Source organism: Ziziphus jujuba, chromosome 10 (assembly GCF_031755915.1).
Source record: "Ziziphus jujuba cultivar Dongzao chromosome 10, ASM3175591v1".
Taxonomy (NCBI): Eukaryota; Viridiplantae; Streptophyta; class Magnoliopsida; order Rosales; family Rhamnaceae; genus Ziziphus; species Ziziphus jujuba.
This window is the reverse complement of record NC_083388.1, coordinates 8987170-9011424: the sequence shown is the minus strand read 5'-3', so window position 1 is coordinate 9011424 and position 24255 is coordinate 8987170. Positions and strand designations below refer to the sequence as shown.

Genomic DNA, 24255 nt, shown 5'->3' with positions numbered 1-24255 from the left:
TCTAAAAGAACTTTTTAAATAGTATTTTTTTAAAAAAAATCACCAAAAAAAATTAGTTTTCTAAAAAAATAGTTTTCTAAAACAATTTTTTAAATCAATTTTTTTAAATTAAAATTAATAGTTTTAGAATTTAGAAGCATGTTTGGTAAGCTATTCGATAAATTTAGTATCCTATATCCCTACAATTATTGTTAAACATATTATATGTGGTAAGATATATCTACTGATTTTCTTCTTCTTCTTTTTTTTAATTGTTAATTTGAATACCGAACTATTTATAAAAATTCGTTCAACATTAATCTTGAGGTTCGATTGTTAATATATACAGATATCTGTATATACACATATTAGAATATTTTCAATAATGGATGCGGATTGTTTGTTTGTGGGCACAAGCTTAATACAAACATTGTATCTTACTAAAGGATTATTATTATGAGCATCATCACTCTTAGATATATTATTTTGATAACTATAAAAAGAACTAGAAAAAATGAATCGTAACGACGTCCCCATTATTATCTCTTATATAAAATTCCAAATGATCAAATACAAAATTTTTCAAATCTACCTGATGAACCCCATGTTATTATGAGACTCATTACTCTTAATTAGATATATTATTTTGATTACTATAAAATGAACTAGATACATTATTTCGATAACCATAAGAAAAATGATTATTATTATTATGAGAATCATAGTCTTAGATATATTATTTGACAACTATAAAAAGAACTAGAAAAAATGATCATAATAACGACGTCTCCATCATTATTTCAGATATAAAATTCCAAATGATCAAATATAAAATTTCAAATCTACCACCTGATGAACATTATTGTAATGGGGTGTTGAACATTACTTTAACAAGAGTGTTTAAACATACTTTTAGAGATGTTTATAAAAAAAGTTCTTAGAGATGCTCTTTTGTTTAATATTAAAATCTTAATAGAAATAAGTACTTATAGTATATGATTAATGCTTTTTTTTTAACTAAAAAAATACAATAATTCCTTGTTAATAATTTTTTTCAAAACGATAGATATTATACAATTAAAATGGCACATTTGTACAAATTTAATATTTAAAATGGCTTCCAAATGAAGGATAAATTAGTAATTTAAAAACTTTCCCATCCTTAATCCTAACTAACGATATGTATAGCAATGAAAATACAAAGGCAGCGGCTGCTATTTGGCATGAGAAATTTAGAAGGATGAAGGAAACATACAGTGTATCCAATTAAACAAACAATAGCCTAAAGTAAAAGAAACATAAATATTAAAAAACAACAAAAAAGCGAAAAAGCTAGCTAGGTTAATTAAAAGTAATTGTTTTATAGCTTTAGTTCACCAAGTGCAATTGCAGAGCACTTAGGGATCATTGTGGTACCTAATAGCATCAATAATGGGTTTAAAAAATTTAGCGTCCCAATTTAATATCGAACTCAGAAACACTCCATCTTCACCCATCTTCATCATCATCACTCCTTTTGCCGAAACGTAAATGTTGTCAGCAGCAAAATAGGCCACAGGAAGCTTCCCCAACTTCTTCATCTTCAAAACGATGTCATACAACATCGATATCCATCTTAGAAACGCCATCAGTTGCATCATGTTCATATCCCTCAATCTGCTTATCTCCTCTGTGATCTCCGCCACTACATCTCTCCAACCTCCCTAAGTCTGTTAAATCCTCAACAACGTTGTGCCTTCACCGGTCCTTTTCAATGCCTCTTCCAAATTTTTACAATAGCAAATGAAAGGTGTCACATAGATGTGTCTGATCAGGTGTTTGAGAGCTCTTTTGGTCCTCATATCTTTGAGGAATTTGCTTTCATCTATGTAATTGACACCAATGGCTTCGAGTATCGTAGCCTGATGAGGACTTACTAATTACATGCCATGCATGAACCCAACTCATGTGTTGCATGGAGACTCATGTGTTACATGCAGTTAATTTAGACCAAAGAATGAGTAGACTTGAACCCACTCCTTCATTCTTTGTAGCCATGTTCCATGTTCTTTCCTTAGCATAAGAGAAGTTATCGGCAATTATGGATTAAATGAATGAAGTGATGTAATGGAGAAGGCATGAATGAGAAAATTATTTTCCTTTCCTCTCTCTCTTTTTTCCCCCCTTCCTTTCTCTGTTTCACTAGTTAAAACAAGGCATCCATCATTTGGTATTAGAACCTGTTTGATCCATAGACACCCATGGAAAAACTAATGCCGAGTTCCACAATGAGGTTCAGGAAACCCTTTCCAAGCATGGAGCTAACTTCAATTAGTTGAATGCCACCATGCAGACGACGTTGATGGAACTTCAAGCCCTATGACCTCAACAAGGGCAGAACACAGTGGAAAGGAATCTAAACCCCTTCACTCCAAGGGAGTCGTCACGGAGTCAACCAATAATGCCACATAGGGAGAATGGAACCTTTGGCCAAGTTGATGAAAATCAAACCACTCTCAAACTACGTTTCCCAAAATTTGATGGAGAGGATCCTAATGGGTGGATCTTTAAGTGTGTATAGTACTCTGAATCCCAAGGAGTTAAGCACAGTAACAAGTCCAATTGGCCTCCTTTTATTTAGAAGGAATGGCGCTCCAGTGATTTCGATGGATAGGTAAATTCAAGGGCCCACTCACTTGGAAGGAGTTCATATTAACAGTGCTTCAACGATTTGGTCCTATCGAGTATAAAGATCCATCTAAGGCACTCATACGGCTGAAACAAGTCATAACTATTTCTCAATGCTAGTTGGAGTTCGAGCAGTTGTCTCAACGTATAAATGGACTACTTGAGTCTTATCTGGTCGGATGTTTTATCACAAGATTGCGAGATGAGGTTCGACTAAATATTAAAATTAAGCAACCACATTCTCTCACAGAAGCCATTGGGGTGGCATGACTGGTGAGGAATGTAATATGTTGCAAAAGAAGAGCTTAGTTTGTCCATGGCAAACACATACTCGAGCAGTGATTGAAGCTACCACTGGAATCCTTGGGTCATCTCCTGTTTCAATGAAACCGAATTCCCAACCAATGGTCACCTTTAAGGAGATTATATCGACGAAAAATTTATGTCGGGACATTGATGTAGTCGTCCCCAACTCTTTATGATTAACGAAGCAGAGATCGCACTGGAAGAAGTTGATGAGCCAACTCAGCAGGAATCATAGGAGAACACATCTTTACCAGAAATCTCTTTAAACACCACTACAGGAGTCACACAACCTTAAACCATACGAGAGCTAGGTAAGATTCAGAATTACAATATCTCTGTGTTAATAGATGGTGGTAGCACTCATAACTTTATTGACCAAAGTATAGTATAATGAAGTTGAAATATGCAGGTTGTGATAGCTAATGAAGAAAAAGTTAAGTGTCCTGCAAGGTGCAAAGATCTCACACTCATAATATAAGATTACCTAGTACAAACAAACTTTTATATCTTATCTGTGGCTGCTTTTCACGTGATTTTAAGGGTTCAATGGCTAGCCACTCTTGGGCCCATGTAGATGGATTGTCGTGCACTTATAATGACGTTTACAAAGGATGAAATAAACATATTATCTACAAGGCAGTAAACCAAACTTCTTTAAGGCAATATAAGAGAAAGGTTTACACGCCTTGAATGACATTGGGTTTTTCCTACAAATCCTTCTAGTTCAAAAGGAAACTCATGAATCCATGTATCCAGGAGATCTATAAGCTTTGCTAGATGAGTTTTCTATGGTTTTCACCATACCTAATGGCTTGCCATTGCACAACAGCCATGATCATGGGATACACTTACAGTTGGACAGACTGCCCATTAGTGTGCAGCCTTACCATTATCCATATTATCAAAAGATAGAGATTGACCAACAGGTGAAGGAATTTCTTGACTCAGGAATTATTCAGCCCAGTTGTAGTCCATATTCGTCATCTGTTCTCCTTGTGAAGAAGATAGATGGAAGTTGGCGGTTTTATGTGGACTATCGAGCACTCAATGATATAACCATTAAAGATAAGTACCCGATACCAGTAATCGATGAGCTATTGGACAAAATTTTCAGAGCAAAGTATTTTTCAAAGCTGGACCTACGATCGGGATACTGCCAGATAAGAGTCTGTGAAAAAAATGTTCAGAAAACTGCTTTTTGCACCCATGAAGGCCACTATAAGTTTGTGGTAAGGCTATTGGATTGAGAAATGCCCTCGCAACATTTCAACGCCTGATGAATGTCCTATTTTGATCGCACATTCGGCAATTCATTTTGGTTTTCTTTAATGATATTTTAGTCTATAGCAAGAGTTGGAAGGAACATTTCACACACTTGCGGCATGTATTAGAGATCCTAGCAACTAACCAATTATTTGCCAAAGCCTCAAAATGCCAATTTGGTATCATCAAAGTAGAATATTTGGATCATATCATCTCTCAAGCAGGAATTAGTGTTGACCCATCCAAGACATAGGTGTTGAAGAACTGGCCAACTCCAACCACAATCAAAGAGGTCCGTGGATTCTTGGGTTGGCGGGGTATTATAGAATTTATAAGTGGGTTCGGTGGCATTACCGCACCATTGACAAAGCTTCTTTCCAAGGACAAATTTCATTGGACAACTAAGGCAGTAGAAGCATTTCAAATGCTTAAAGAGACTCTCACCACTCCACCAATGCTACAGCTACCAGATTTTTCTCAAATCTTTGTAGTAGAGAGTGATGCATGTGGTGCAGAAATAGGAGCCACACTAATGTAGAACAATAGGTCGGTCACCTATTTAGTAAAGCATTAAAAGGCTTTGCCTTATCCTTGTACACTTATGAGAAGAAGATGCTAACAATTGTGAAGGCCATTTAGAAGTGGTGTTCTTATTTGTTAGGAAATCCTTTTGTGGTATAGACTGATCAACGAAGTTTGGAATATTTAATGGAGCAGTAAATAATAACTCCTGCTCAAACTTGTTAGCTACCAAAACTATAGACAAGTGAGAGAGAAACAAGGGGCTAATGCTCTCTCACTGGTTAGGGAACTCCACTGTCAACCAATTTCTCTATCAACTCTTGATTGGTGGAAATACTTCTAAGAAAAAGTGCAACAAGACCTATAATACACCAAGTTTCCTAATTCCACTTAAATTCAACCATATCTGTTACGTGATAGAGTGTTGATCCATAAAGATAAAGTATGCTTGAATCCTACCACAAATCTAATTTCTAAAATATTGGCAGAGACTCATTCGTCTCTCATGGATGGGCATTTCGTGTACCATAAAACTCTTGGAAGAGTGAAAAAATGTTTCATCTAGCCTAGAGTGCGAGCTGCGATCAGGATGTTTATCAAGTAGTGTTTCACCTGTCAACAGAACAAGGCGAAATGTGCCAAGGTTGCTGGACTATTACAACCGCTTCTAATTCCAGCTAAGGTGTGAACTGATGTCTCCATGGACTTCATAGAGGGACTGCCATTCTCCTGAGGTTACTCTGTGATCATAGTAGTTGTAGATCACCTTACCATATATGCCCACTTCATTCCCCTGAAGTACCTATACACAGCCACCACTATAGCTAAAGCCTTCGTTGAGCATGTTATGAAACTGCATGAAATACCCACTTCTATTGCTGGTGACAGAGACAAGGTGTTCACTAGCCGCTTCTAGAAAATGTGATTTCAACTCAAATGACAATCCTTAATATGAGTTCTAATTACCACCCCCAGACAGATGGTCAGACCAAGGTTGTCAATAGAACCTTGGAGCAATACTTTTGATGTTTTACGGAAGAATAACCAACAAAGTGGCTGAACTAGCTGCCATGGGCTGAATATAGCAATAACACTTCCACACATACAATGACTATGACCTCCCCATTTAAAGCAGTGTATGGAATGCCACCACCATCACTACGATCATACATTCCCGGCACTACCAAGGTCCATGCTGTGGACGAGCTTCTATGGGACATGGCTAAAATCTTAAAAGACCTACAACAAAACTTAGTTATTGTATGGAATTATATGAAGACAAAAGTAGATTAAGGGCATCGCGAGGTCACCTTTGAAGTTGGGGACTATGTGTACTTAAAATTGCAACCATACCACCAATGGTTTTTCGATACTCTCTCAAACTTTCACCTTGATTTTATGCTCTATACTAGATTCTAAAGCGAATTGGACATGTGACTTACTACTTAGAATTACCCCCAACGTCCGCTATCCATGATGTATTCTATGTTAGTTTATGAGAACACAAGAAGGGCAGCTACCAATTGTCTCTTCTACCCTGCCACAGATGTCCAAAGATACTATAATTCTACCCCATCCTAAAGCTGTATTGAATACTTGAGTCACTTAGCAGGGAAAATATTTGGTCTAAGATTGAAATTCTAGTGCAGCGGCAAGGCATGATGGCATCTGATGCAACATGGGAGAATGCTCAGAAGTTCGCATGGCTTTACCCAAACTTTATCTCTGAGGATAAGGATAAACTCAGGGGGGAGAAATGATGGGGACTTACTAATTACATGCCATGCACGTCCCCATCTGCCATGCATGAACCTAGCTTATGTGTTGCATGGAAACTCACGTGTTGCATGTAGTTAACCTAGACCAAAGTGGGGGTAGACTCAAACCCACTCCTTCCTTCTTTGTAGCCATGTTCCATGTTCTTTCCTTAGTATAGGAGAAGTTATCAACAGTTATGGATTATATGAACTAAATGATGTAGTGAAGAAAGCATGAGCCTCACCAGTGTGACCGATTTTGCACCTTGCTATGATTGGAATGCATACGGACTTCTTGATTTCCTTGATCTTCTCGGTTAGAGCCTTTGACATGTAAGGACTCTTCAACGACAACACCACAACAGCACATGCATTGGCGTCTTCTGCAAGCTTGGCTTGCTTCACGCTCCGGACCTCCACCACAATCCGCCATGCATATCACAATAAGGTTGTGCTCTTTTGGCTTTGTATTTTTGGCTCTCTGAAGAATTATTAATGGCGGTCTTTTTCTTAATCTTTCTAACAATATTCCTAAGAAAACCAAAGACATCCATAATAAAGGAAATCAAATGTTGAAAAGGTTTTTAGGCTAGAGAGAATTTTAATTCTACAAAGTAACAAGTAGTAACAAAGGGGACTAACAACATATATAAACGGGAGACAAGGAAGAAGAGGAGATCAAAACAAACTAATAAATCTAATCTAGAAACAGTTTTCTAATTCTTCCATGCCATGTGGTGGAATCGGATTGGAGGCTTCAATGCACTTTGTCAAAAAAAGGAAAAAAAAAAAAAAAAAGGCTTCATCATGATATATAATATTATGGATAATGCATAGGGAAAGGATCCTTATACAAAGCTTTTGGATAAAGCTTTTTGACAAATAAGCCAAATTTTTAACAAATATGATGTAATGATATACATTTGTTTTTTTCATCACTCTTAAATTTCGTATATCTATATCCAAACAACTTTTCATCCTTTACTTAAATAATTAAATACTTTAGCTCATAACTAGTGTCATTCATTCAGTGTCATTAGCTCACAATTTAGGTGTAGTGTCTCTTTAATAGTGTCTATTTTATTTTTTAACATATCAACTTGATAGAATTCATAGTCAGAGCATTTCTAATGATAAATTTGATATCATCTAAATCTAAGTGATATAAATGTACAATCATTTTAAAATTATTATTCAATAGTAATGTATAGAAAAATATTTGTGATTATTAATTAATTACACATTTTATTAAAAAAAATTATTCTTGAAAAGTTGACTTTTTAAAAATATATATATATTTTTAAAGAAACTTCACAATATCTGACAAACCCTTAAGAAGTAAAGGATCATCTAACATTATCTATTTTTTTTCTTGCCACATTAATTTGACAAGATGTTTAAACAAATCCATTGATAAGTTTTTTTAAGTAACTGTTTATTTTTTTTTTATATAATAAAAAAATCTAGAAATAGAGAGAACTACTAAAAATACTTTTAAGATTTTTTTTTTTAAATCTCTATATATATTTTTAATATGGTAACAAAAATATAAAAAACCACATAGCTATTAAAGATTCTCTTAACGCATTTTCAATGAAGATATGAATTATGAAAACAAAAATGAAATATAAACAATATGAACAATGTTTTAAGAAAACTATTTTCTAATGACATCACCTAAAATAAATATCAAGCTAATATGATTTAGACATTGTGAATGTGAAGATTAACTCATGATGCTCATTTAGATATTGTAAAGTTTTCTTAAACTCAAAATTTTTTTAAAAAAATCATTTAAAAAACTTAACAAAATATATATAATTAATTAATACCTATAAATAGTTTTCTTTACATTATCAATTTATATTTATCATTGAAAATGCTTTTAAAAACAAATTTGTTTTCTTAAAAAGTCAATGTTTTCAAAAAAAAAAAAAAACTTAATAATATATATATATATATATATATAATCAATTAATGGTAGTAAATGTTCTTCTGCATATTACTTCTATGGGATAACAACTTTTAAATTGATTGTAAATTCATAGTACTTAAATTTAGATAATATCAATTTTAATGTCATATATATAACAATCCACATTTACATTAATAATGTTCTTCCTATAGAATTATATTTTTTTTCGTTGGTCTAAGGGATTTTGCCAAACATAATGCATAGGAATTGATAGATAAGCACATAATAAGAAATCGAAATTCTCTTTTTGAGTTATAAGTGGCTTGTTCCAGTTCTAGAATTAATACAAAGACAAATTAAAGTGTACCAACTAGAAGGAGTTTGGTCCATTCAAATTTAAGTTTTCATGAGAATGGGAAGAAAGAGAAAAAGCGATTTTTTTTTTATTGATTTTTTTGTTGTTGTCAGTGTTTTTATCTATTTTATTACATTATTTTTAAATGTATTTTTTTGAATTGCTTATTTTTCAATGCATATAAAATTTATCTTATTTTTTAGGATGTACAATTACTCTTCTAACCTTTTTCTATTAAGGAAAGAACAAACTTCTAATAAAAAAGGGTAAAGAATAATTTTTCGAAAAGCATTTTCAGAAATGTTGAAGTTCTAAAGAAAGCTCTTATTGAAAAAATTGAATTTGTAAAGAAATAAAAACAAAAATGATCTTAAATAGGATCTAAAAAAGCAAGTTGAAGTGTGTTTTGCATGATGGGTTCCGGATTTTCATAATTTTTCTCTTTCATTCAATTTTCGTTGATCTTTGTTGTATCTAACAATACATAAAATCTAGGAATTGATGACAAAATATGTAGATATTGCAATGTGAAGCACTGACTTCCTAGAATGATCAAAAAGCCTTAGAGTTGGATTATAACCGACATTGGAAAGCTATATAAAGGGAAGATGGGCCTCAATAAAATGTGAGCTATCCATGTGAGCTCTAAGGAGGCTCTCGATTGGTGTAAGTGAGAGCAAGTTGTGGTAAAGTGCTTTTTTTTTTTAATTTTTTTTTTTTTTGGGTAATCCAATCTGCATTTAACGCACACAAAAAAACCCCGCCAAATGGTTTACAACACAAAAGAGAGGGACCTTCCCTCTAAGAAAAGGGAATTAGAAAAAACTTGGGGGAAGTCGATACAATGCAGGATCCTCCCATATGTTAGTAACGGAACATCTTAAAGTCTATGTTGCTAAGGCATTAGTGAAATGATTTTCCATTCTAGGAGATCAATTTAGAGACCAACTTTTAGAGCTAAAAGCTCCCTCAAAAGGATAATGTCAAAATGAGACTTCCATATACAGGGATCATCCTTTCCTGTTATCTGATTCACCATACCGTGGACATCACTCCATCAATCTATTGCATGCCACCCTCTCCCCAGTGCCACCTCTACTACCTAGGATAAAGTTTTGATTTCTACCAGCTTCACAGAATTGGTGTTCAAGCTCTTAAAGGCAACAAGCATAACATTCTCGGAAGCATCCGTCACAACCGTACCAATAGCATTTTTGCCCCCCTTAACTGCACCATCCACATTAATTTTCAATTTACATGGCAAAGGGCAAGTCCAACGTTTGGGGGCAGTCCACGTAGAAACCTTTCAACTCTATAATCCTCCTTCCTTCCATAAATTCATCCACTATGTTTTCATACCTTTTCACCATATTGGCTACACAACTATCTCCTAAGAACAAATTCTCATTCCTTGAAACCCAGATCATGTAAAGTAAACAACAAAAGACTAAGGAAGCATCAGTGCTGCTTCGTCCAAAATAGGGGGTTTTAGGCACCAATTAACCAACTCTTCAATATTATTACAGTTAATTTCCTCAAGTCATATTCCCCATCTGCTTCCAAAGGACAAGGCTTTCAAAACTAAGCATTGTTTGAGAAGGTGAAAGCTTGTTTCTTCCTTTTTCTCCACACAACGAACAAGTAACATCTCCCCACTTAATCTCATAGCCAATGGCTTGCTTGGTGAGCAACACCTTCGCCACTACCTTTCAAAGGAACATCTTAACCCGTTCATGCAAATTGGCCTTCCAAATAGCTTACTAAACTCCCTCTTCGGTTGAATTTAAATATACTTGCAATAGCTCACTGCATCCCTTAACTGTGAATCTGCCATTACTACTTCCTGTCCACAAAAAACGACCTTCACAGAGTCTTTTTGGTCTTTCCAACTAAAGAATAGATTCAGCGGACTATAAGTCAAATATTTCCCTAATAATATTTTCCTTCTACAATCCCTGATCCTGATCTAGCAACTATGCCTCCTTACAAATAGCAACATTATTAGCACAATCCTTTTTCTTTGGCACCTTGCTTTCCAAGTTAGGGACCCTGGGGATCCTTCCAAACATTAATGCTCTATCCATTCCTAGTTTTGAAGCAAGACCCTTTCACCAAAAATTGCTTCAAACTACTCCACATCGCCGAATCTCCATTCTTGGCAGAACAAAAAAAAAAAAAAAGACTCGCCTCTCAAATACTTGGCCTTTAAAAGCTTTATCCAAAGATAGTCTTGATTCCTCACAACAAATCAGCCCAGCTTCGCAATCAACGCCTTATTTATATCTTCAAACCTTTTGAAACCAAGACCCCTTGCAATTTTGGGTTTATAGATAGAAGACCATGACTTTAAAGCCAAGTAGCTCCTAGCTCCAGGTTTGGTGCTCCACCAAAACCTCTTGAACAATGGAATCGATCTGCTTATACACTCCCTTTGGCACCATAAAAGTTGACATAATATAAATGGGGATGGCTTGAGCCACTGACCTAATCAAGGTGGCTTTACCAGCTCTAGAAAGTAATTGACTTTGTCACATGTTAGGTCTAGCTTGCAATCTTTCTTTTACCGCCATGAACTCTTTGGATTTATCTCTACCTACCACCAGAGCATTGCCCAGATAGAGGGCACCATCTTTCAACTCTTTCAAATTTAACAGCTCATTTATTTTCCTCTTCATATTCGAGCTCATATTTCGAGAGAACAATATATGAGGTTTTTTCCTATTAATCTACTACACAGAATACTTGCAATAAGCCCTAAGGCATTTAAAGATCGCTATGCATTTTCTTATTTGCTCTACAGGTAATAAAAAGATCATATGCATAAAGTAAATGGGAAATCGTTGGGGCATTCCTACAGATTTTAATGCCTCGGACCCACTTTTCCTTATCCATCAGTCTTGAAAAATCCTATGAACAGAGGATGAAAAGGTACGGAGACATAGGGTCCCCTTGCCTCAATCCTCTCATTGGATAAATATTGCTGACAATACTTCCATTAATTAATAACTTGTAACTAACAGAGCTGATATAGCTGAAAATAAGCTCTCTGAACTCCCTTGAGAACCCCCAAAGTCTAAGAGCTTCATTAACAAACTACCACTCAAGCCAATCATAGGCGTTCTTCAGGTCAAGCTTAACAACCATAAGCCCATGCTTCCTAAACTTATCAACAATCTCCTTAAGCTATGATTGTGTTCTCTACAATCCACCATCTTTCCACAAAGGCTCCCTTAAAAATTAAGACTATGAAGGACTTTTTAGCTACGAATAAGACTATAAAGATTTTGTTATCGTGGTAAAGTACTAGTGCATGTAAGTGGTGTCCAAAGATAGTGGGTTAATGTGGACCCGGTTTAGGATGTTCTTGGTGACTTTAGTAACAAGTGGATATGTTATATGTGTGTAAAGATTTTATAAAATTATTAATATATTTTTAAGTGATTTTTAATAGATATAAAAAAATATTCTTAGAACTAATAGTTTTGTAAATAAAAAAATTAAAGACAAGAAAATTTTGTTTACCCATGTATGTTTTTTATTATTATTATATTATTTTTTAAATTTATTTTCAGACACAAATTGCCTCGAGATTTCCAAAATACGTGCATTTATAAGATTTCCAAAATATCTGTCATATTTGATTTGAGATACTCCCTGAGCTTCATCAGTTGTAAGATTTTTGTAACAAAATCATTCACAAAAACAAAACGGCATAGAATTCCAATTAATTTATAATGCAAATTTCATAAGTTATAATTCCATGTTACTAAATGAAAAATCATACGGATATTCTTCTAAGGCAAGAATTACTAAAAAAAATGTTGAGGAAACACATTTTGTTTTTGTTTTTTTTTTTTTAAATAAATAAAAAAGAGAAATGCACGTAAGAAGTAAGAAGTAAGAAACCAAATTGATTAAAAAGAAAAGTACCAAATTATATAATAAATTGGGTCTATCATGGGTATCACTGCCCAACTTATATCAATATCAGCGATAACGGACAGCAAACATAGAATTCAAGGTTAAATAAATTTAGCTCTCAAACTATTGTGTTTTGCATCATATAAAAGCGTCACAGTGTTCATGTAACGAACTTTAAAGGCCAAAAAAAAAAAAAAAATTTTAAGTGCTACTGAGAGCACTGTTGCTTCCTGTCACACTTATGTGACTCCTCTTAAAAGAGGAGTGGATCCTATACGTGCGATCCACATACGGGCCCCAAACTTTTTGAGAGAGCAAATTTTCCACCCGTGGTCACATGGTCCGTCATATGCTTCATTTATTATTATTATTATTTATTTATTTATTTTTATTTTTTTAAGTAACGATCATTTGGACATAACAATGAGATTTATTATTATTACACCAAAAAAAAAAAAAAAAAACAATGAGATTTATTATATTGTAAGAATTGGGAACACTCGAGAAAGGAGGCGGATTTTAAAAAATATAATTTTATTATTTTATTTTAAAATTTAAAAAATTAAATAATTTAATTTTAATCGTTTTTAAAATTATTATTTAATATGTAAATTGAGTTGGTAATTATTCATTAGTAATAATAAATATTATTTTTTTTTTTAAAAAAAAGAAATATTCGATACTCCCCCATACATTTGGGTCCCACATAATTAAGTAAGAGTTATTAAAAAAATTCTTTTACTTTTTTTTTTTTTTTTCTTTTGGATTTTTAAGGGTATCCTCTAACAGGTGTATCACCTGACTCCAGCTCGAGCCTTCTCGAACCTTTTTTTTTTTAAATAAAATAAAAATAAAAAATCATGAGATTTCCATAATATCTGTCATATCTGATTTTACTGCTCCATTTCATCAGATTCTTTGTAACAATCTTGGTGGCAAAAACAAAGGAGAATATATATCAATTTAATTTTTTGTAATACAAAATCCAAAAGTAATTATTAAGCCGTACGAGACAGCAATTCAATGTTGTTAAGCCATAAATAATATTTTATAAAATGGAAGTTAATTAATTAATGGAAAGCCTGGAAATTAGCCAAGCTTTTTCATGGCAAGAAAAGTGGTTTAGGGAACTATTTTTTATTAATAACAAAGCTTGTATATAAGTCACAGTGATTTGACTTTTAACAGGTTGAGGTGGTTGGTACAGAGTATAGACACGGACAGGGATAACCACATAACTCTTTGTTGTAGGCCTAAAAAACCAAGAAAGCTTTTTATTAATTAGGCAGTGACTGAAGTCTCAATTCCCATCTTAGAAGAAAACCTTTGAATCTCTTCCTTTTTATAATCATCAACTTCCCATAGCTCTGGTACAGCTTCTCTTATGTTGTGGATGCTCTCTATTGCATAATCCACTCCTTCTCTTCTCTGAGAACTCCCTACCTGCAATAAATTTATATATATTCATCATCAGCCAAACCCAAATAATTTACAGATAATAAAATAGTTTAAATTTGTTTGTACGAGTAAAGTCACTATTTTTCCCTAATAATGATTTCGAATTCGAATCTTACCAACACAGTGTGAAGGCCAATTCGCTTTCCACTCTGAATGTTTCGGATGCTATCATCAAAGAAGAGCTGCAAAATCAAAAGAAGCTCAATTTGTTTGTATTATGTATAAATGCATAATTGGGGAGCTGAGAATATTGTGATATATATGTATCTTACTGTTCTTTGAGGATTAATTTTGGCTATCTTGAATGCTTGTGCAAATGCATTTTCAAAAGGCTTGCAAACAATTGGAGTAGCTGGAAGTTCCGAATCTTCGTTGTATAGACATGACTTGTCAACAAAGCTATTATCAACTATTGATTGATCTTCGTCGCTTGTGGGATTCAGAGTCTCGAAACATATGATTTCATCAAAGCAGTCATTCAATCCGAGTTTGCTCAGGACTTTGTTGACATGGATTCTATCCGCGTTCGAGAATATCTGTTTTTTTATGATTCAAAAAAGTGATGAGTACCAAAATAACTATTTCTCTGTGTTCATGATGAGAGAAAAGAAAAAAGATTACTCACCACTTTCCGAATTGGCAAGCTAAGCAAAAGACTTCTAAGGACATGATCAGGTTTGAGAACCTCGTAGGGTAATCTTCCATGAACATAACTGTAACACAAGGAAGTTAATAGTGAGATCGGAGATCGAATACTTGCTGGTACTTGACACGTATAATGCGTAAGAGATAAGGGGAAAAGTCTATATACCTATGATAGTCATCATTGTCAAAATCATAACCAAAGGCCTGGACATAGAAAAATAAAATATACAATGAAATCTAATCATTATATGTCTGTAAGGAAGGGAAAAATAAAAAAAGTGCAAGAAAAATAATGAGGAAATCATACCTTGAGTCCTGCCATTGATGTGCCATAGTTCTTGTATAATTCATGATTCATCTTGGAGACCTCTGTTTCCTCTATGCCTAGCTTTTGAGCCATATATTCTACACAAGGAAGAGAAATTCGAAATAACAAAATTAGTAAATTAGCTAAACATGATGATTTGCACACACTCTTTTAGGATACAGATAATCTTTATTAATGCAGTACCTTCTATATTCTTGGTGCAGTTTTTGGAGAAACCACAACTAAAGGGATAAAGGGTATCATCTACATCTGCAAATTATGGAAAAAAATGCAAAAATTAATGATCTTATACTCGTTATTGTTGACAAACCTAGATGACCCAGATGGCTAAATTTTCAGCCAAAAAATGCCAGAATATATACTTTGAGATAACCAAAGCTATGAGCTTTGCAGATTTCAATTTGTTTTAGAGTTGAGGAAATAAAAGGATGAAAAAGAAATAAGGCCTACCAAAAAGAAGACAATCGTATTTTGGCGTTAGAACCCGCTTGTACTGATTTTCGTACTCCATTTTAGACTAATTAAAAAGCTTCAGATCAGGAACAGAGGAATTAAACACAGAGAGAGAGCGTAAAGAGATGTATGAAAAGGATTGAAGAAGAGAGAAACAGGGCAAAGGCAAATATGAATGAGAACAGAGTTGGATGTGGGGTTTAGATTTTGGAAACCAATGGACCTTTAATAATGGAAAACCCACAGCAAAGTCAAAGTTTCTGCATCCTCTTTTCTCTTCTCCTTGGGTCCAGGTCCAACATCTGGAAAATAAGAAATTAATAAAATTGACCGTCCCTATGCACCAACTCTCAAAATGAAAGATTATTAAAAACAAAGACTTTAATTAACAGCATCTTCTTTTTTGTTAAATAATTAACAGCATCTTCTTGACTATGTAAACTATCGCTTTCCACATTTCTTATAGAAGATGGTTAGAAGCTTCTGGTCCATTTTGTACATCCACACACGCTTAATGCTTTTGTTAAAGTAGAGTGAAAATATAGTTAAAAAACTTCAGAGCTTTTATAAGAAAACATTATGTCATATCCAAACAATTCATTTGTCAATTTTTTCCAATTAAATTTTATAATTAAAAATTATAAATATAATTATGATAAAATTAAAAAAGTTTGAATGAAATTTACTCCAAAATAAATAAATAAATTAGCTGTTTGGTAGCCGACAATATGTCATGGAAAATTGGGTTCTAGGCTGCTGCATCAGTTTCATCTTCATGTACCAGAATTGAAAACACTAGAAATTACATTTAATTTTCTGAAAGCAGAAACATAAACAAGTGCGAATTTCACATAATGATAACTCAGAAAATGGGTACAATATTGTTGGCAGCATCTTGAATTCTACATGAAATAAATTTTGTTTTGGTCATTGAGAAAAAAAAAATAAAAAATAAAAAAATTAACAAATAGTGTGAATGATAATCCATCAAAAATTGACTAACATAATCTGAAGACTGTAGATGTTTAACAAATAATTTGTTCTTTTCTAATTGTTTCAGAATCATTAGCTGCCTTCTAAATCATGCATGACGAACTTGGTTTTTCATTTTGAATATATTTTAAATTATTTGTTAAACGTGATGGAGCATTAAATTAAACTAATATATAATGATGCTGATAATAACATGTTTCACAACAGCATCACGCTTTATCCTAAAAATTAAAATAATAAAAAGCATCACGCGGTTCATTAGTTTTCTATTAAACTTTTTTTTATTTAAAAGTTTATATTCCAATAAATTTGGATAGCCACGTATCCATGGCAAACACGTTATTATATTCCCTTTTTTTTTTTTTTGGTAGAAAAACACGTTTTCATTTTTTTGGTCATGGTAAAAAACACGTATCATATTCTTTTTTTTTTTTTTTTGGCTGAAAAAACACGTGTCATATTCGTAATCACTTAATGGCATTATTATTATTATTATTATTTTTGGATGGACAAACTAACAGTGGTATGATGAACCAAAAAAAATAAAGTGGTACGTTTGGTAGGAATTAGTTTACAAAACGTATAAATATTTGGCAGGGTAAGAGGAATGTAATAAAATTGAAAAGATTTTCTCTTTTACTAATTTCATGTCTTTCTGTTGTTTGGGATATGATATTAGAGAATTCATTATATTATTTGACATTTGCAAGCAAATTTCTTAAGGTGGAACTTTGTAATAAACAATATTGATAAATTTAGAAAAAAATTAATAATTTTCAAAACAATAATATACTTTTCCCCTCCAATCCCTTCTGCCAAGCAATATCCTAAATAAAACTAATCACTTTTCATTATTCTTCCTCCATATCCACCAAATTCATCACTTTTCATTATTCTTCCTCCATATCCACTAAATTCCTTCCTATCGTTCATCTTCTTTACCAAACATGCTGATACCGAGCAGGAAAACAAGTTTCTTCAATAAATTTTCATTTCACCAAATGATGAACCATCTCGGAAGAAGTACAAAATCACAAATCTAAAAAGCAAGCAACACCTTAACAACGTTGAAACAGTCACCTCTTTAAGGGATTGTTTTATGGCTCATCAACTGTTCCAAAGGCAGATTTATCACAAAATTAAATAAATAAAGACTGAATAAATTTTCTTGGTCTACAAAATACGACATATATTGTCAATAATTCAGTATTATATTTGCAATTATTTGTTATCCCGGAACATTTATTATGCAGCAACTTTGATTTAGCAGCAATTCATACTTCCCAAAATTTCTACTTTATAAGTCATTTTCCGAAGCAAAGATGTTACTATGAAAAGTAAATAGCAAAGGTACAGGATTTTGACCATACAAGGAATATGGAATAACAAAAAAGAAAAGTTGGAAACTAATAAAAGCAAAAAAAAAAAAAAAAAAAAAGGGTGAAAAAATGAGAATCAGCTGTTAATTTCATGTACAATTTAAATGTCCCCATTAATTAAGTAGGGATGACCTGAGGTTCTAACTGTGGGGACCCATCATCCTCATCAGCCGGCCCCCTCAAAGGTATCTCTTCAACCTTCTCATCTTCTTCTTTAAAACCTTGCATAAACCTATCATAGTTTGTGACTTCTGCCTGTTTGAATGGCCTTTCGCCCAAAACTCGAAGCAGGTCATCTTGGTGAAGAACTTCCTTCTCAAGCAACAATTCTGCAATTTTAGCCACATGTTCTTTGTGTTCCTCTATAAGTTGAACTGTGCGTTTATAGGCCTTGGTCACCCATTCACGCACTTCATTGTCGATGATTGCTGCAGTCTTGCTACTATAGGGCTTCGACATCTCAAAAGTGTCTTCCCTTTGAGGGAAAGAGAGGAGACCCACCTTATCACTGAATCCATAGACTGCCACTTGGGCATAGGTCATTTTAGTAACCTTCTCCAAGTCATTCTGCGCACCTGTGGAGATCTTTCCCAACAGAACCTATATCCACAATATTCTCTCACGTTATTATAGTTAAAATACTAAAGACATAGCATTTGGCTTTTAATCTAATTTATTCCATTTTCACTTTTGTTGGTCAAGAAGATAGGCATCTGTGCAAACTTGGAGTTCAAGGTAAAATTAATTTCAATTTTATTGCTAAGTTGAAGAATAAAAAGACGTTAAGAATTTTAACAAGAATGCAGCTGCCAGAAGATGAAACAAGTGAGGAGTAATAATAGCCACCTGTTCAGAAGCCCGACCACCGAGGGTCATGCATGTCATATCAAATAGTTGCTCCTTTGTCATCAGAAGGTTTTCATTGGGAACATACTGGGCAAACCCTAGTGCTGCTGTGCCCCTAGGAACAATTGTGACTTTCAACAGGGGCTCTGCATGTTCTAAGAACCACCCAGCAACAGCATGACCTGATTCATGATAGGCTACAGTCCGACGCTCCAGCTTGCTTATAACCTGTGTTGAACAAGCAGGAATGACAAGAATTATCATGCTGATCAGGGATGAATAAATGAATCATAAAAAGTTTAGGTCAACTAGAGAGTGCTTTCGGCTTTGCCTAACTAAAACAAGGGCAACTCCTGAAGAAAAGCCATCTAAGCTCCATTCAGATAAGAGGACACTCATTACATGCCAGCTAAAATGAGGACCTTCAATCCTACTAATAGTTCTCATTAGAATTAAACTGAAGAACAGGAGATCATTGTTGCTAACACCCTAAGCATAGTGCAAACTAAAAGAAACATCATTGTACAACAAGGACTTCTAAAAAGTAGGGGCAACGGAGAAATGCAATCCATGTTATGTAGAAAACAAAAATCCATCCTCCTTCCACGACCCTTGTTGAGAGTGGAAAAAGAAAAAAGAGTTAGGTTGGGAATGGCTTGCATTATATGAACAATCAACACCTTACTCCAAAATGGGAATGAACCATACATCATGTCATGCATTCGGCAAGAATGTATAGATCAAATACCTTGTTCTTCTTCTCTAAACCACCAATAATCCTATCAATAGCTGCCTCAAAATGGAACATTGTGACCTGTGCACTCTCATTCCTAGCAGCAATAAGAGCAGCTTCATTACAAACATTTGCAATGTCTGCTCCAGCAAATCCAGGAGTGAGGGCTGCAAGCCTCTGAGAGTAATATGATGGCTCATGATCAAGTTTGATCTTTCTCAAGTATATCTGAAATATTTGATCACGGCCTTTAATATCAGGTTTATCAATGGTAATCTGACGATCAAATCGACCAGGTCTCAATAGAGCTTTGTCCAAAATATCAGGCCTATTGGTGCCAGCAAGCACAACAACTCCAGCGGTTGTTCCAAATCCATCCATTTCAACCAACAATTGATTTAAAGTACTTTCACGCTCATCATTGGCACCTGAGAGCCCTCCTCGTCCCCTTGCTCGACCAATTGCATCAATCTCATCAATAAACACTATACTAGGAGCACATTGCCTTGCCTCCTGAAATAAGTTCCTCACCCTGGATGGTCCAACACCAACAAACATCTCCATGAAATCCGAACCAGATATTGACAGGAAAGGCACACCAGATTCCCCTGCAGTTGCTTTTGCTAAAAGGGTCTTTCCTGTGCCTGGAGGGCCAACCAACAATGCACCTTTGGGAATTTTTGCTCCCAATTCCTCATATTTCTTAGGGTTTTTGAGGAAATGCACAAACTCCATGATTTCTTGCTTTGCCTCATCACAGCCAGCAACATCATTGAAAAAGACCTACACATACACAAAATTCTTGAGTACTGTATGCAAAAGCATGCTAAAAACAGTGTTAGAGTATTATTAACCAAAAATGGGGTACAAATTACTTTTTGTAGCAACCGAAAAGTCATTAATGTTAGTTAGGGAAACAGAATGCCAACCTTATTTTTTGCATTTTTATCTACTCTGGTAACATGGGCTTTTCCTATGTTGAATATTCCACGGCCACCCTTTCCTCCACCACCACCAACACCTAGTCCACCTTGCATCCTCCGCCCCATATACAAGAGCGATCCTAAAAGCAACAATGTTGGCGCAAACCTCAACAACTCTTGGTACCAAACCATTTCAGATACATATGTCACAGGAATATAATCATGAGGGTCTATCCCCAATGCTTCCTGGGCTTCCTCCAATTTCTCCTCGAAAGATTCAACACTTCCAATATTAAAATAATATTTATACTGTCCTCGATTCCCTCGAGCAGTGTTACCACTAACAGGTCCTTGAACACCATCCTCACTTGTTTGATTGTGTGGAGAGTTCCTCACAAATACTTTTGCAACTGATTTATTAGAAACAACTATATGGTCAACTAAACCTGGTTCCAAAAGCTTGTTTTTGAATTCTTGGAAACTAATCTGCAGAGCACAAAATATGAGAGCATATAAGATGTAAGTATCTATACTTCAACAGGAAACAAATGCAAAGGTGAAAAATGCAAAAAGAAAATATATATATATATATATATATGTATATATATACATATAAAACAAATAATAACATCAATGTGCAAGAGCAGGAGAAGTTAAACTGTTAAAACGCCTCAAGCTGTCTTTCATAAATAAAATTCCCAAGCAAGTACGGTGGATAATCTACTCCATCCATGCTAACAAGGGTCAAAACAAATTTAGTGGATATATTTCCAAGGAATGACAGATAACCACTTTATTTAATGAAGCTTCTGTCTAAGGAGCCATTTCTAGAAATTATAACTCTCTGCCTTGGCAAGAAATTACCTTGCCATAAAATTCCATGCTAACGTTTAAAAAAGAAAATTATACTTACTTGTTTCTGTTCACGGGGACCAAAAGAAAAGGATGAAAGGAATAGCCCAATCACTAACAAAGGAGTAAGTAAACTTTGAAACTGTTTCACAAAAGTGTCTTGAAAATTCCCATGATCATCTGTGTTTGTGCCGTCTGAAATTAAATAAAACTTTCAGTGAGTAAAATGGAGATAGATTGAAATCCAATGTCCAATTTTTCTCTTTTTTTTAAAAAAAAAATAAAGAAAAATGCTTGCTTATGCTTAAGGATGCAAGAATGAGAACATGCCTGTAAGTGAAAAATATGCCTATGCATCCAGAATCTTCCCTCATCTCATAGAGTTTATGAATGGCAAATTTACACTCTACTTGAATAATGCGTTGTCACCAAAACAAAAGTTTGCAATATAGTAGTAAATCATTTTTATCAGAGGTTGAACTGATCATCAAAAGAAGAATTAGGCCAACCATCCAAGAGATTCAAGATACATGTCATATCAGGTTAGAAGGTCAACAAAAATGAAACAGATAACAAACATAAATGGTGATACAGCTAACGCTATCTTTGAGCCCACTGCCAAGACATGCTTTACCCAATTATCCCCGTCCTTCACTAGCACCCCCACTAAGCAGCTTAAAGCACACCTCTTTCATCATTTTGTTAGGTTTTTAACTTCAACATCTATAAGCACCCAAAACACCAAAATATATATATAAATAATTAGATAAGAGTGAACATGCATACTTCACTACAAATGAATGTTCCCTGAATCGATCAACTGAAAACTCAATAACACTCCAAAACCCCAATATACAAAGCTCTAAATTCTCGTCACTTGAGGTCTATAGGTCAATGACTCAGGAGCCTGTTAGTTTTTTCCACGAAATGAACTGTGTAGTAATACAGAGGGCAATCTAACCTCAGAATAATCTCAAACTGCAAATATCCTAAATAGAGAAAGATACTATAATACAATCACAGCCCATTTTTTGTTGCATTATTACAGGTACCCATTATAATCAAACAGTCAGAAGCAACAACATCCAATATGAACACTAGCAATCCAATGCCTAAAAGATTTTTTTTTTTTCTATACCTTTGGACTCGGATTTCTGATCGTTCCCTTTTGGAATTTCCTTCTTTTCCTTGGGGTAGAAGTTCTCATAATCTGCAGCAGATGAATTCTTGATATAGGTTTTGGAAGCAACACTACTAGCCAACAATTGAGAATGAAACATTCACCAAAAAAAAAGAAAAGAAAGCTTACTCTTTTTCTTTGGGGCTTCGCTGGAAAAGAGTCTACGAAAATTAGGGTTAGCGAGAATGTATCTGAAATCGGAAGCATGTGCCTTGTGAGCTCCTATTGAAGCTATATAATCCCTCAAAAACCCTAAATTTCCATTTATACGACTGCCTAGATACGCATTACCACCTGAAACTCTCGAAAAAGATCGGCTCTCGTTCAGCCCCGCCGATCTCCAACCAGCATACAACAAATTCTAGCACACCCAAAAAATAAATAAATAATCCAAGCAAATCAATAACCAAAAGTAAGAATTTTGCAATTGAAACAAATAAAAAAAAAAAAATCAAACAAATGAGAAACATACTCTGGAACGGGAAGATCGAGATAAGGAGCGGCCAACCCTAGCAAAAATCATTGCTCCGAAGCGAGATTTTGATCCCAAGTTTTAAATATTATTGAAAAATAATTAAAGATGATCCAAAAATAATCTTCAAAAATCCAAATTACAATAACCACACGCGCAATGAAATAAAAACACCCCCCAAAAGAAATTGAATAGGAAAAAAAAGTGCGGGGCATAAAACAGAGGAAACACTGATAAGCTTTTTATGCTATTATTATCATGGAAGTTCTGGGAAGATGATTCAGGTTATTCAACGAACCCATTTTGGCTATTTACCCTTTTTCCGTTTCTCTATTTGATTCTTGTAATTGTTCGAGATATCAAATAAGGGACTGTTTGGGAACAAGATATTTGTTGTTCCTTTTATCAAATAAAAGATATTTGTTCTTGTTTCTCATCAGGCATATTTTCTTTTTCAATTACTTATTTATTTATTTATTTATTATACCCTCTTTTTTTTTTTTCTTTTTTTTTTTGAATAGAAAAATAGAAGTTGGAACCATTAATTAGTATATATGATTAATTTTTGGGTCGTTGAGGAAAAAGTTGAGGTCAGCCGTGGCGATACGTTGTTGTTTAATTAGGACCAATTATTATTTTCTTGCCAAACAAGTCAGAAACAAAAAAGTCACAATCACGCCCATGGTTTTTAATAACCTCGTTTGCCCCGGTAATTTTTCTTAAATATATATAGTATTCTTGTTTTTTTCTTGAAAAAGTTAAATATTTAATTAATAAATTATAAAATATCCAATTAGGTGCCAATATACTATTTCTTTTAATTAATTATATTCAAACTATTAAGTAATTTTACTCTTTTTTTTAGAAATTATAAATAACATTTTTTTTTGGTGAATTAGAAATTAGAAATAACATGAAACTTATATTTATTTCATATGTTTTTTTTTTCAATTTGTAAATTTTCCAAAAACAAATAAATTTGTAAAATTTATGATATTATATCAATTTATCAAATTCATCCCAGTTCGTCTATATGTATACCTAATCTATAAATTTAGAAGGGCAGTACCAAATGCACCACATTATGATGGATCTAACAATCCTATGCATGCAATTGCCCCAAAAAAAAAAAATAAAAAAAAGAAAGTTCTATGTATGCAGATTGTCTAATCAGATTGCCAATTACACGCATATAGATCTAACATTCTGGGTTCCATGGTACGTTTATACATTCAAATGTTCAAAAAAAAAAATTTTTTTTTTTTCTTTTTGGTATTCATAAATAAATAAATAAGTGCATTTGCTGTT

General features: G+C 33.9%; 2 protein-coding genes across 2 annotated transcripts; both read right to left on the bottom strand.

Moving 5' to 3' along the window:
- Positions 1-13704: 13704 nt before the first annotated feature.
- LOC107411044 (uncharacterized protein C24B11.05) lies at positions 13705-15907 on the bottom strand. The gene is made up of 8 exons (XM_016018555.4): positions 15567-15907; positions 15300-15365; positions 15096-15193; positions 14955-14992; positions 14769-14856; positions 14416-14679; positions 14260-14325; positions 13705-14128 (listed from the first exon to the last, which is right to left on the bottom strand). Exons 1-8 carry the CDS (start codon positions 15625-15627, stop codon positions 13967-13969), a joined length of 843 nt encoding a protein of 280 aa, XP_015874041.3. The 5' UTR covers positions 15628-15907; the 3' UTR covers positions 13705-13966.
- Positions 15908-17869: 1962 nt separating this feature from the next.
- On the bottom strand, positions 17870-23439 carry LOC107411022 (ATP-dependent zinc metalloprotease FTSH 10, mitochondrial). Its single transcript, XM_016018526.4, has 8 exons — positions 22948-23439; positions 22605-22836; positions 22434-22505; positions 21357-21490; positions 20450-20929; positions 19536-20303; positions 18788-19015; positions 17870-18541 (listed from the first exon to the last, which is right to left on the bottom strand). Exons 1-8 carry the CDS (start codon positions 22996-22998, stop codon positions 18059-18061), a joined length of 2448 nt encoding a protein of 815 aa, XP_015874012.2. The 5' UTR covers positions 22999-23439; the 3' UTR covers positions 17870-18058.
- Between the last annotated feature and the right edge of the window lie 816 nt (positions 23440-24255).

Excerpts from the sequence above, each read along its gene's own strand:
- LOC107411044 (XM_016018555.4), bottom strand. The coding sequence starts at position 15,627 with ATGGAGTACGAAAATCAGTACAAGCGGGTTCTAACGCCAAAATACGAT. Across the intron at positions 14,993-15,095 it reads CATCAATGGCAGGACTCAAG|GCCTTTGGTTATGATTTTGA; the intron begins GTATGATTTCCT and ends TTCTATGTCCAG. Across the intron at positions 14,857-14,954 it reads GACAATGATGACTATCATAG|TTATGTTCATGGAAGATTAC; the intron begins GTATATAGACTT and ends CTTGTGTTACAG.
- LOC107411022 (XM_016018526.4), bottom strand. The coding sequence starts at position 22,998 with ATGATTTTTGCTAGGGTTGGCCGCTCCTTATCTCGATCTTCCCGTTCC. Across the intron at positions 22,506-22,604 it reads CGAAGCCCCAAAGAAAAAGA|ATTATGAGAACTTCTACCCC; the intron begins GTAAGCTTTCTT and ends CATCTGCTGCAG. Across the intron at positions 20,930-21,356 it reads GTCCCCGTGAACAGAAACAA|ATTAGTTTCCAAGAATTCAA; the intron begins GTAAGTATAATT and ends TGTGCTCTGCAG.